At 37.8% G+C, this 13,252-nt stretch overlaps 1 protein-coding gene across 2 annotated transcripts; it reads left to right on the top strand.

Annotated features, from left to right (window-relative positions):
* The first annotated feature begins 4,941 nt into the window (after positions 1–4,941).
* On the top strand, positions 4,942–9,675 carry LOC140798557 (polyadenylate-binding protein RBP45-like). 2 transcript variants are annotated; one of them, XM_073152423.1, is made up of 7 exons: positions 4,942–5,548; positions 6,312–6,771; positions 8,535–8,590; positions 8,668–8,798; positions 8,894–8,990; positions 9,091–9,264; positions 9,349–9,675. In XM_073152423.1, exons 1-7 carry the CDS (start codon positions 5,144–5,146, stop codon positions 9,349–9,351), a joined length of 1,326 nt encoding a protein of 441 aa, XP_073008524.1. In that variant the 5' UTR covers positions 4,942–5,143; the 3' UTR covers positions 9,352–9,675. The 2 variants fall into 2 exon arrangements, with proteins under 2 accessions (XP_073008524.1, XP_073008525.1); XM_073152424.1 differs by having other exon boundaries at positions 9,094–9,264.
* The last annotated feature ends 3,577 nt before the right edge of the window (positions 9,676–13,252 follow it).

Genomic DNA, 13,252 nt, shown 5'->3' on the forward strand with positions numbered 1-13,252 from the left:
TTTTGGCTTTATTTCTATGTACCTTTTGGGGTTGATACAATGTATTTCCCTATCGTGTCAGTTGTTTTGCCAAGTTGAAGAGGCTTCTTTAAACTCTTTTCCCTTTTATTTTTATGCATTAAGCTTATAATTATCTGTTTGGAATGATGGTATCTCTAGCCCATGGTTTTTTTACTGATTAATTGAGCTCTTTCCTAGCTCTAGTATAAATTATATAAAAAGTTCATATCGTTAATTTATTACCACTTCCAAGTAAAGAGAGATCAAAGGAGACCAAGTGAGTAATTGAATACAAATCAAAGGGTCTCCAAAACGTGCGTTCTGGTGATCAAGGAATGAGATTCTTTCGATCGCTGTATATATGGAAGAGTTTAGATCATCAATAGTTGGAAATGCATAGAGAAGGTAGAACATACTGTGCCAAAGTGAGAATTCCAAGAAAGATGTCATTAATTAATTTACGTATAAATTTCAAAGAACCCGTGTTTCTCCAACGTATGTTAAGATTGTTATCTCCTAATTAACAGACCTATTCCTACTCAAAGATTACGTAACTTGGTCACTTTTTTTGTAGATATATAATATAGGTAGTCCATTTCACCTGAGACGTACGATAATGAATTTGTGACCAACTCATGCCTTTATTAGGACTTCCAATTTTATTAACTTGAATTGTAGTCTGGGTTAATTTGAAAACAAATTTAAAAATGGTGACCCAAAAGCTCAAATCCTTCCAATTTAGCAGCAATAAAATGATGTTGGTCAATATTCATCCTATATATATATATATATGCGAATGACCTCACCTTGGTCGTTTAGTTTGAATATATCAAGAAAAGATTCTTTCTTGCACCCTCTTCACATACAAAGTTAAATTAATTAATATTCGTTTCAGTCTCCTCCCAACTAGCTAGGACCGAACCATGCATATGTCTAATTTTATATACATATCAGCCGCATTTGGGTCGATCTGTTCCAAATCGTACGGCAGACCAATTCCTCCATTTACGTGCCACGTGCACAAACCATATATCGCCTAATCCGACGTGGCGCTAAGGCGTCCGTCTTTGACCCTCAACTCTTTCTCTCCCTCGATCCCTCCATTTCCGTGTATACATATCATGCATGAGAGCATGCAAAACGTATAGAACGATCCAAACTTAGCCTCTTTGTTTGAGAGGAGGATCGAACTCAAGGAAGTAAGAAGTTTGGTTTGAAGGGAGAAGAGAAGAAGATATCAAGAATGGGGAACTGCTTCAACCTTCAAAGATCAACGACATGGGCCGATGAGGAGGAGGAGGAGGAGGAATGGGACTCCATGGTCGTGGGAGAGAAGAACTGTACATCCATAAAGATAAAGATCACCAAGAAGCAATTGGAGGAGCTTCTTCGACAAGAAGACATGCAAGGAATGGTTCTTCACAAAGTTCTTACAAGCATGAGTGAGATGTATCGAAACAGCGGCGCGCCGTCGTGGAGGCCGAAGCTTCAAACTATACCGGAGGTGGCCGAGTAGGCGAGTACTGGAAATTGTGCATAGGATTAGTCTTTAATTGTAGAGGTTGTCGTAGATTTTTTTTTCAAGACATAAGTGGACATTAATTTATTAGTGTTTTCAGTTTAACTGATGCTGCTGGGATTCGTCGACCGGCATTGTTGTAGATTTATATTGTACAATTTAAAAGGATATATAACATAAATCTTATTAAGTTTTGGTTCTCTATCTCTGTACATCTCTCCGCATTAATTTCATGAATGCAGCACAAGAATAATTTGAGTCAAAGAAAGGAAATTAAAGAAAACTAGTTAAAGTCAATAACACCCATTAATTAATTAGCTCGTTCTATTCTTTGTAGGTAGCAGTCACCTTCGTCCTTCCTTATGAAGTTATAAATAAATTGGGTTCGAGTAGATAAAATTGTATATATTCGTGGTAATATATAATTTGTTGATGATGAAGTGAAAAGATGCCGGCAATTACTTAGTCACTTGTACCTCATAATTAAGCAACAAATTGATGACAGACATGGGTAATAAATATATGAATTTCTACGACGAGATTGAAGACGATGCAGTCAAACCGATCAAAGTGATAGATTCCTCCAAGTAGTTGCATTCACACGTAAATTTCAATGCCTCCCACTTTTTTTCCTACGTTATGTCAATTAGGCTATTGTCGACTGTCGTCGTCTTCGACTCATTCCTACTTCAAGATTGATTGACTCAGTCTTGCCTCACTCTCACGCTCACATAATTAATTAGTGTTAACAGTGTTGTGTGACCTGAGATCCAAAGCGTACGTTGGCTTTGGAAATCGAATGCGGTGGTCCAGAAAGCTTTAATTATCCATTTAGTTCCACAGTTTCCAGTCAAGTACTTTTAGATTTTTTTTTTCTGACATAGATACTCCTCTCAAGTTTCTTATTACCATATGTATATATATATATATATATTCTAAATTTTATATTTATATGTACAGAACCCATGAATTTTTCATAGATACCTTTTAGAGCTTCAGGTTCTTCACAAAGTTCTTACAAGTATATGAGAGAATAAAGGTATTTATGTCTTTTTACTTGAAATTTTAATGATTAGTTAGGATTGAGAAACATCAAAACCCATATATTTAACTAGTATTTATGTAAAAAAAATCGAAGCCTTTTAAGAGATATATACGTGCAAATATCAACATTTAAGATGATAATCCACGCACCTAAATTTTTTTTTTAAAAAAAAGGGAAAAAAAAAAACTACAGTTTTCTACATCCACGTGGTGATGACTAACATGAGAATAAGTGACTAGTGAGACGTACGTGGGTCCACTATAAGTTTCCATGAAATATAATTCTGGTCCAGTCTTTGACATATACATATATAACAACTCTCTCGTCTCTCTCTTTCGATCTCATTTTTTGTTTCTTTTGCTTGGATAAGGATTGGAAATAACTATTTTAGTCTTCTTCAAGACTGGTTCTGTGGTTCAACGAACTCGTACGTAGGAGTGCTGCTGACTTAGTCCTTCCTTCAACCCCCCTCTAAATACGTGCGTACGTAAGTAACATTATATTTTTATCATCTCCGGGTTTAATATAAACTCTGACAACGACCTTGACGCGTTTCAGTTTTACTCATGACTCCCCTCTCTCAGACTTCCTCCATGGCCTCCTCTCTCTATATATATCTCTTCACCAAACAAACCCTTGATTGAGAAGCCCACAACCACTTCTAGCTTCTTATCTCTTGAATAATTAATGGGGAATTGCCTCAACCGGCGATCGGCGACGTGGGTCGACGACGAAGACGAAGACGAAGACTGGAAGTGCGTCGAAGAGTCGAAGAGTTCGCGAAAAGATCAAAGGAAGAAGAAGGACGCTCAGTTGCCTTCGACTGCAGTTGTGAAGATTAAGATCACAAAGAAGCAGTTAGAGGAACTCCTGAGGCACGCCGACGCAAAAGGGTTGTCGATCGACGGAGTAATAAGTAATCTGGTGATGAGCGCCAGCCAGAAGTCCGTCAGCTGTCGGAGCTGGAGTTGGAGACCAACCTTGGAGGCCATAAGCGAGGTGGAGGAGTAGAGGATATATATATATAGATATTAATTAGGTCATCTTTATGTTGCCGGTGATGATGAGCATATATATTTATGCAGGCGTCCCTCTGATTATTTCTTTCTTTTATTTATTGGTTAGCTACTAAGTATATCGTAGTTGATTGTACATTTGAGGTAGTACTAGCAATTAAACTCAGGCTTGAGATTTTGTTCGACTATTTATTTATTTATTTTGAGATCTAGAATTGGGTTCGACCCAATTAAATTTATTCAAAAATCAAATAAGAGAATAGGGAGGAGAGAACGGGAGATATATATATAATAAATTCCTACAATTTACACACAATTATAGTCAGAACAATATGGAAACATCATGGAAAGAGACTGAAGAAGAAAGAAGGAAAAGGACCTCCACGGCTCCACTGCCTCCAAATATTCTACAATTGAATTGACACACAAGAACTATCCTACATTGACAAAGATAAGAAAAAAAAAAATTAGCCTTGGGATGGGCCCAAATGAGTGGTACTATGAGCCACAAAAGAGAAGGAAACTACCATTACATTATTAATAATTTTATTAGTTCTAACTTCGTGGTTATCCATATTGATATTAGAGGACATATTTTTAACCTCTAGTTTTATTAGTGCCGGATATACAACATGGTAACAAACATGTACAACTAATCCGACCACTAAAACTATGTGGTAAATATCGATCACATAGACAAGAGAGCTTAAAATTTTATGATTAGTATTAAGTCCTTACCCCTTCTTTGGTTTCTTCTCCTTTAGTGCCATTCAATGTCTTTTAGTCAAACAGGACAATTTTGATGCATTCACTATCCTCTATATATGTAGCTCTAGCTCATAAATTGTCACAAGAAATGGGGTGCTTAAAGACACAATACTCTTACGCAAGGATTGTGGAGGAGGACATAGAAGAGCTTGAGCACCGAAGGGCAAAATATTTGATCTACAAAGCGATGGAGGAAGCCGACGATGATCTGAGACGGAGGCATGCTTCGAGATATGCGACGCAGGAGATGAAGAAGAATATCGGTTCTCAATTGAAGAAGATTAGGTCCATTTTTTGTATATTAGGAGCTTCTATGTCCATGCAAGTCTGGAAGCAATATGAGAACCTAAAGCTAGTATTTTGTGCAAAGGATTCACTTGTATCAAATCAGATGCATGCCTCATCATAATGTTATATATATAGATATATTATGAAATAATTGTTTTAAATGTTCTAGTACTCAAATTGGAGGTTTAAATTGGGCTCTTAACGGGCTCATATGAATGGATTTATAGAAAGGCTGGGCCCAATCCAAAAACTGTATTGGGCCCGATTTTTATTATAATTGGAAAAATAAAATAAATAATTTTTTTATGGCGTCTATGTTTCTCTTTCGGCTTTCCCTTCATTTTTTAAGCCACTCGTTCGCCAATCCCTTCTCGTATTCTTTGTCCTTTGTAAAATTCTAACCCTTCTTTTCTAGGGTTAGGGTTTCTTTCCCTCCTTGCTCCGCTTAGGTTTCCGCTTCCGTTCCTTTCTCCTCTCGTTCGTAGGTTTTTAGGGTTTCAAACCAAGATGATGCAGCCTACAGGAGGAGCGTATCAGGCCACCATGGCGCCGCCACAGATGGACCAGACGCACCAGATGGCTCCTCCCCCGCAGCAGGCGGCGGCGGCGCCGCAACAGTGGGGGATGATACCGCCGCCGCAGCCGTCGCAGTACCATCAGCAGCCGGCGGCGGCCATGTGGAACCAGCAGCCGTCGCAGATCCCGCCTCCGGTGCCGCCGCAGATGCATCAGCAGCCGCAGCAGATCCAACCGCAGGCTTACTATGGCGCTCCAACGCCGGCGATGGCGCCGATGGGTGCCGTCGCCCTGCAGCCAGCGTCCGCTGATGAGGTCAGGACGCTGTGGATCGGAGACTTGCAGTATTGGATGGACGAGAACTATGTCTTTAGCTGCTTTGTTCAGACTGGAGAGGTAATTTATATGCACACTCTATTAGGTCTGCTGAATTTTTTATCTTCTCGGAAGTTGTTTGTTAGATTCTTGACCTAAAGCTGTGAGTTTTTTTTTTCCCATCTGAATTAGTTTTTTTTTTATTGGTTTTTATGGGTAAAATTGATGGAACTGATTTATTTGATAACGAGGGCTAGTTTTAGGGTTTTAAATCTAAGAGCTTTATACATGTGATGGTACGTGAGGCCTTCATACGTTCCTCTTGTGGGCTGCGCCATCTTGGTTTGTGATTACCCTAGAAAAGAGCTGAGAAAGGAGAGGCTCAGAAAACCCTAAGTCACATCCCTCGCTAAAGAGAGGGGAAGTGAAGGGAGGACGAGGAAAAAGGGAGAAATTTGGACCCTGATACAAAGAAAAGTTAGAAGAGGCAATTGAGTGGGTAATGGAAAATGATACCTTCAAAAAAAGGAAGGGAAAGATAAACTGATTTAATAATTTATATATGTATAGGAAAAAAACATTTATGAAAGAGTTGTGGTAATTTATAGCAGTGGCATGGATAATGGCCTCACTTATGTTGCATGTTCTAATAGATGCAACCTTGAACTCCTTATTTATGTTTGAATTCCAATTGATCATTATTGATTGTGTTTGTTCTGTATTGAATTGTTGTATTTTACCAACTTCTGCAAATAACATGCAACTCTGATGCACTTTCTAGCCTAATATTATCCTCTGGGTTGTTTTTTAAATTATTCTGATTTATTCTATACTGAAATCCCAGGTTCTTGGAGTGAAGCTTATTCGTGACAAGCAGACTGGACAGTTGCAGGGTTATGGTTTTATTGAATTTGGGAGTCGTGCCACTGCAGAACGAATTCTTCAAACCTATAATGGTCAGATGATGCCTAATGCTGAGCAAACTTTTAGGTTGAATTGGGCCAACGCAGGTGAGAAGCGTGACGATACTCCTGATTATACAATATTCGTTGGGGATCTGGCTTCAGATGTTACAGATTACATGTTGCAAGAGACATTTAGGAGCCGTTACCCTTCTGTTAAGGGTGCAAAAGTTGTAACAGATAAAGTTACTGGGCACTCAAAGGGATATGGATTTGTGAGGTTTGGGGATGCAACTGAACAAACACGTGCCATGACTGAAATGAATGGAATGTTCTGTTCTACAAGACCTATGCGAATTGGTCCTGCCACTACCAAAAAAACTGTGGGTGCTCAACAGAAAGGTAAGAGTTCTCACTAAAATTACCACTTATATGTGCAGTGCATTCAATTACTGCTGCATGTTTGTGTGTTGCTCTTCCTACTTATTTTCAAGAATTGCTGATGCTGAATCAGTTAGATGTGAATGAGGATATCATAGACTAATAGTTGTGTTTATTTTGACATTTTCTGTTTGTTCTAATTGGCTTTGCTGTAATTGACTGGGTATTTACTTTTTGATATTCAGAGTCAAATCCCTTCTGTTGTTTCAGCCAATTAAGATAGGCGCCTTTCATTTGATATATGTGCAAGTCCATTTCCATCCGAACATTTCCTTTGTAAATTGGGCTCATTTAATATAATTATAAATTATAAAAACTTATAAAACTCATGTTCTCTCGGAGCAGGATGCCAAGAGGCTCTCTTCATTTAGGGGCCTGGAACTGACATCAGCTGAGATGCGTATCTTCTTTAGTGCGTGGCCTCGGTTAGGTCAGTGTTATTGTTTATGTCCTAATGTCCTTGGATTTGTGGCATCCAGTGCTACGTTTTCTTCTTTAGTTTCCAGTTCATTACATTCTCAGCGTTGTCTACAATTTTAATTACTTCTCATTTTTCTTCTTTAGTTTCCAGTTCATTACATTCTCAGTTCATTACACTATTTTGTCAAGTGTTTTATCCTTCAGTTTCTATCTCTATTTGGGCAGATGATCTCTTCTGGACTCACTATCCTTTATCTTGTATAAAGGTTCCTTTTAAGAATATAGAACTCTCTGTTTAGGAAAATGTTATTCTTGTTGGATTTGTCAATTAACTCCTATTAGTGTCTTTAAGCGGCCAATCTTGATGTTCAAATTTTCTTTAATTAGTTTAAGCTCCACATTTGAGTGGTATATTGTGACCTATAATTTTGATTATTTCTTATTCTTGAGGAAGAGGTAACAACTCTTTGTATGTGATTCATTATGTTGGTGTGCATCAAACGTGTGGAAGAGTGGCTTTGCGGGCATATATTATCACCATATATTACTTTCAAATAAAATTGTGTGTATATCATTTTTATCATTTTATTAGCTTGCATATCTACTCAGTATTACTAGATGTGAAACAGTATCTTATTCTTACATTGTGCTGCATTCCTTCTTACTCAATTTTCCCTCCAAAACAGTAGCACATATGTTCCTAACTTTAAGTTTCTTTAGTAAGTTGATATGTTTCATTAAAGGAAGATGTTCACAGGGAACCACTTGTTTTATCTTAATCAGATTTGTTCCTTGCAGTTTTGCACACCTTGGTGTAAGAGATGGAGGTTCCATTTTTATGTGTTCCCTTTTATTCTAACTTTGAGTTTATTGATTATCAATATTGTCCTCATTATGGGTCGCACACTTGGCTACTTGCATGTTCGGACCTATATAAAATAACTTTTTTGTTGGCATGTCATTTTTGATATTGTATTTTTATGTGCAGTTAATCTCGACAACTAAATTTTTGCATTGCATAGCTGAAACAGTGAAAAGTCACATTTATATTTTGTCATTTGATTGGCACCTTCATCTTTTGATCTGAACAGTGTTTTCTGCTTTCTATCCATATTTATTTGTTGGTCTATGCTGCCATAGAAATACAGTATTCATATTGTTTTTACATTCTTATTTCTGTATGTTAAGGCCTTTTAGGACTTGAGGGGATGTGAAGCTGAGATGTACAGGCTACCGATTATTCTTTGCAGCCCATGTTATCAATTATCCTAAGATGTCTACTTCATTTTTATTGTCATTTGCAGCTTCTTATCCAAGTCCTCAAGGAACTCAGTCCGAGAGTGATCCAAACAATACTACTGTGGGTGCTAAATTACTTTTTATGTCAAAACTATAAGTTGCCCCTTATGTACTGACAAGCAACATCTTTGAGTGCAGATATTTGTTGGTGGACTGGACTCAAATATCACTGAAGACGTTCTGCAACAAGTTTTCAACCCTTATGGAGATTTGGTGCATGTAAAGATCCCTGTTGGAAAGAGATGTGGGTTTGTCCAATTTGCGAACAGGTTTGAGAAACTTGAATATGAGAGCTCCCTCTTTTTACTGGAAAGGAATGTGTTGAGATTCTAACATTGTAGATTTTTTTCTGGAATATTTTCAGAGCTTGTGCAGAGGAGGCATTACTAATGCTGCAGGGGACTCTGTTGGGTGGACAAAACATTCGGCTCTCTTGGGGACGTAGCCCATCAAGCAAGCAGGTTTTATTACTGCATTTAACTGATCATGTTATTCTATTGTTATTGCCCTACTCTTTACTGATTTCTTTTATGACCTTTCCCCCTCATGGATGTTATCCAGCAGTCACAGCAACAGCAGGACCCTAACCAGTGGGGTGGTAATTATTATGGCTATGGACAAGGCTATGAAGCCTACAACTATGGCCAACCTCCTCAAGATCCAAGCGTGTATGCTTATGGAGCTTATCAGGGATATGCAAATTATCAACAACCACAACAGCAGCAGCAACAACAGGTGAATGGTCGACGATGCCAATTTTTTTAGTAGTTCTGTTGTCATATTCGATTCTCTTCATAATTCATTGACTCATTGTTACAGTGATCCTTGAACATGGAAGCAGACAGTTGGTCGTCAGTTCTGATGGTATATCAGCTATGCTTTGCAGCGAGATATAATTATGTAATTTTGGATATGGTTTTTGTGCTAATGCAAGTGATAACGCTATTAGGGGTTCTTGAGTGGTTAGTTTTTCCAGCTTTTACTTATTCGGATGTAGCGTGAGCATCTGAGACAACTAGTTAATCGTTGGAAAGTACTGTATTAATCAGTTTCTTACTGTTTTAAGTTTGAGCATATATTTCCTAGTGATAATTGCTGGATAGCACCAGTAAGTGAGTTATGGCAATGATTTGGATCTTGATGCTACTCTCTTGCCTTCCTCTACGTTTTTGATGCTACGTTCTTTCAATTTTCTCAATAATAAATAGTTCTAAATTTGACTTATAGATAGATTAAATATGATGAAAAAATAGTGGTTTATATAATCATAAAGAGGTAAAAGTGATATTAATAAAATTATAATAAGTTTTAATTTAATCAGAGATGGTAAAATATTATTTATTCTAATTTGTATCAGTTAGTAATGGTTTAATATCTAATACGGTTTATTTAATAGTCCGCCTCTCCTTGGAAGAATTTGGATAGAAGAAGAGCTGCATGATATGATAAGGGTGATTGATGTGGATGGTACTATGTGTATGTAATAAATCAGACATTTTTTTATCAATGAAGTCCAGAAAGATAACTCTAACCTGCAATGATCTATAATTTCTTCTTATTATCCTTGAATTTGCAGGAGACTGGTGCTGTCGAGGAATTCAATAAAGAAAGCATTCGCAATGACGAGAATGGATTTATCTCACCCAGTGATATAGTCATATAGACCATTTCTAAGGATTATGACAATATCCAGACCGCCTGTAAATATTGGAGATGGGCATTGCATTTGCAGTAGATATAGACGATATATAGTTTTTAAAATTCAGTAAATTCCCTTTCGCCCATCGTAATATGTAGTATCTCTAATTGCTCAACTAATGTATCTATATTCATGTGTGCAGCTGCAAAAGAGTCGAACTAATTTTGACGCAATTGAAGGACTCTGTATTTGATTGATTTGAACCAAGCATTGTCTAATGTTGAATTCTAATATGGTAATATAATCAAGTAAAACAAAATTAGTTTAGAAGTTTAATAAATAAATAAAAATCAAGTAAACAGATAAAAGTTTGATCGTATAGTGGATATTTATACTAATATTTGGTGTGAATTTTGAACCTCGTTCTTGATTGGAAAGAGTGGAGCTATGTGGACGTGGTGGCTTTTTGTTTACGGTGATGTATTTTGCAATTCGGCACTTGCTTAAAAGTTAAAACTGCTTGTTGGGATGATATAGTAATTCACCAGATAATGACTTTGATGCAAACTGACGCTGAACTACTGCTGCTCAACAAACTTCAGTTGCGATCGATTTGTTTATATATTTATACAGTTAATTACGCTGGCACTCCTGTACGGTACTCGATTTTTATGGAGACTCTATAAACTATTTTAGATTACACTAGCTCCCTGAATTTTGGATCCAAGTGAAATGGCAAATAATAATGCCCGAATGCAACTCATGCACCACTATTATACTCCTAATAAAATATATTATATTATTAATTTTTGGGATAATTTCCTTTTCACCCTCTGAACTATCACTTATTTTCATATTAACCCCCTAAACTTTTTTTTGGTACACACTAACCCCCTAAACTATCAGAAATACCTCACCCTTCTGACGCCGTTGACAGAATTAATGAATTGATCAAATTACCCCTCTACTTATAATGATGAGAAAATTAAGCGGCTTAACTAATATTAAATATTTTAATTTTTTAAACTCCTTCATTACCCTCTCTCACTGCCTTAATCCCCTTTCTAAATATTTAATTTTTTTTAATTCTTTCATTACCCTCTCCCTCTGCCTTAATCCCGATCCCTCCTTTCTCCTCACCTCTTTGAGGACGCTGGGCTCGAAAAAGAAGGCAACGATGACGCCGGTCTCGGAGAAGAGGGACGCCGGGCTTGGATATGAGAGTGTGAGGCATTTGGAGAGGGAGAGAAAAGGCTTGAAGAAGATGGCGACGACAACGCCGGGCTCAAAAAAGATGGTGACGACAACGGCAAGCTCGGAGAAGAGGGCGACAGCAACGCCGAGGCGGGGCTCGGAGAAAGGACTCGAAGAAGAGGGCAGATCTGTCTTGCCTTGATCGGCTGCAGTCACTGGAGGCAGTGGCATAGCGGTCGAAGCTGGTCGATCCGAGATCCAACTCCAACGGGGATGCAGATCTTGCGGTGGATCAAAGCTTGAGCATGCTGGAGAGGAGGGCAACGATAGGCTGCGGAGGAGGCAACAGTAGGCTACGAAGGAGGCGATAGTGGTCAACGCCGTGGATGCGGTGGCTATGGCAGTGGAGGCTACTGTGGGGTAGGTTATGACCACAGCAATGGAGGGAGAGGATTAGGGATATTTTCGTCCATCTAAAAGTGTCTTATGACTTAGCATGTGACTTGCATATATATGAGGGTAAAATTATCATATATTTGTCAGGTAATTATCACGTGACATCTTTTTGATGGAAATGGATAATGGAACCCTAACGGAATGGATCAAGTGAGGTATTTCTGATAGCTTAGGGGGTCAGTATGTACCAAAAAAAAGTTCAGAGGGTCAATGTGAAAATAGATGATTGTTCAGGGAGTAAAAAGGGAATTATCCCTTAATTTTTAAATAAAAATAAATTACATAATTGTCTTCAATTTAAACATCCTTCCTCTCTCCTCTTTGCTCCCTCCTCCCCCACCGTCATCCCCACCATCACTACTCCTCTCCTTCTCCTCCGTCTTCTAGTGCGAGGATGGAAGACCCTCCCCTCCTCCTCTATCCGATACGAGTCCTCCACCGCGCATGACCTCACTTGCGTTGCGCCACCATCCTCGACCACCCTCGGCCTTGGCTGCCCTCCCCCTCACTGCCCATGGTTGCCCTTGCCCTCTTTGACTATTGCAGACAAAAGCTCCTCCTCAAGGTACGCGAACAGTGTAGCCTTTCGATATCCTGGCCGGCTGTACGATGCCTTAAGCCCCTCGCCGATGTTGTCGACGATGAGATCGGGAAAGGAGAAAAGAGAAAGCTGTATTTATATCTAATTTAATTATTCTAAATTAATTAAAGGGTTAAAATAAAATTGTATTTAAATTTCTATTAATTTGATTGAAATACATAACAAAAGCGTTCGAGAAATATATAATTGCAACATAAGCTGACTTGTTCAATTTTTCGCACTAACGGAAGGCTCATGTTAAAATTTCTCTAAAGTTCAGAGGTTATTATAACATAAAAAAGTTTAGAGGATTCCAATGATAACTCGTATAGTAAGAGGGTGTCAGCGTAACCCTATTTTAAAAGTATTGCCATGCTAAATATTGAAAAGGCCATTGCTTTATGTGGCATTACATGAAAAGGACTATCTCAGGTTCACATCGTGCGTTTGCTATACGCAACGGCCTGCTAATAACCTATTTAACTATAAAGAAGGGTCGACCTGGAAAATGAGTAGTTTTCGAAAGTTTTTCCAGGCTCTCGCTTGAACTCTTAAATATACGAGACAAAACGTTTTATCATATTAAAACTTATAATTTTGATAATAAATAAAGTGGTAAAATTAATTACCAATCCCAAAAGTTACAGAAAAAAAAGAAATACTATGAAGTATGAATGTCTGGATAAAATAAGAATTGAATAGTGGTTTGTTTGTTTGTTTTTAAGTGAGCGGGCTATTTACGAAATTAGCAATAAAAGGAGGCGGTGATATACAAAATGTATCAATAATAAATAATAAATAATAAATAATAAATAATAATTAATAATGACATAGGAAGTAACTATAGCATATAT

This window comes from Typha latifolia, chromosome 12 (genome assembly GCF_019914945.1).
Source record: "Typha latifolia isolate L0001 chromosome 12, TyphaL0001v2, whole genome shotgun sequence".
In the NCBI taxonomy this organism is placed as follows: Eukaryota; Viridiplantae; Streptophyta; class Magnoliopsida; order Poales; family Typhaceae; genus Typha; species Typha latifolia.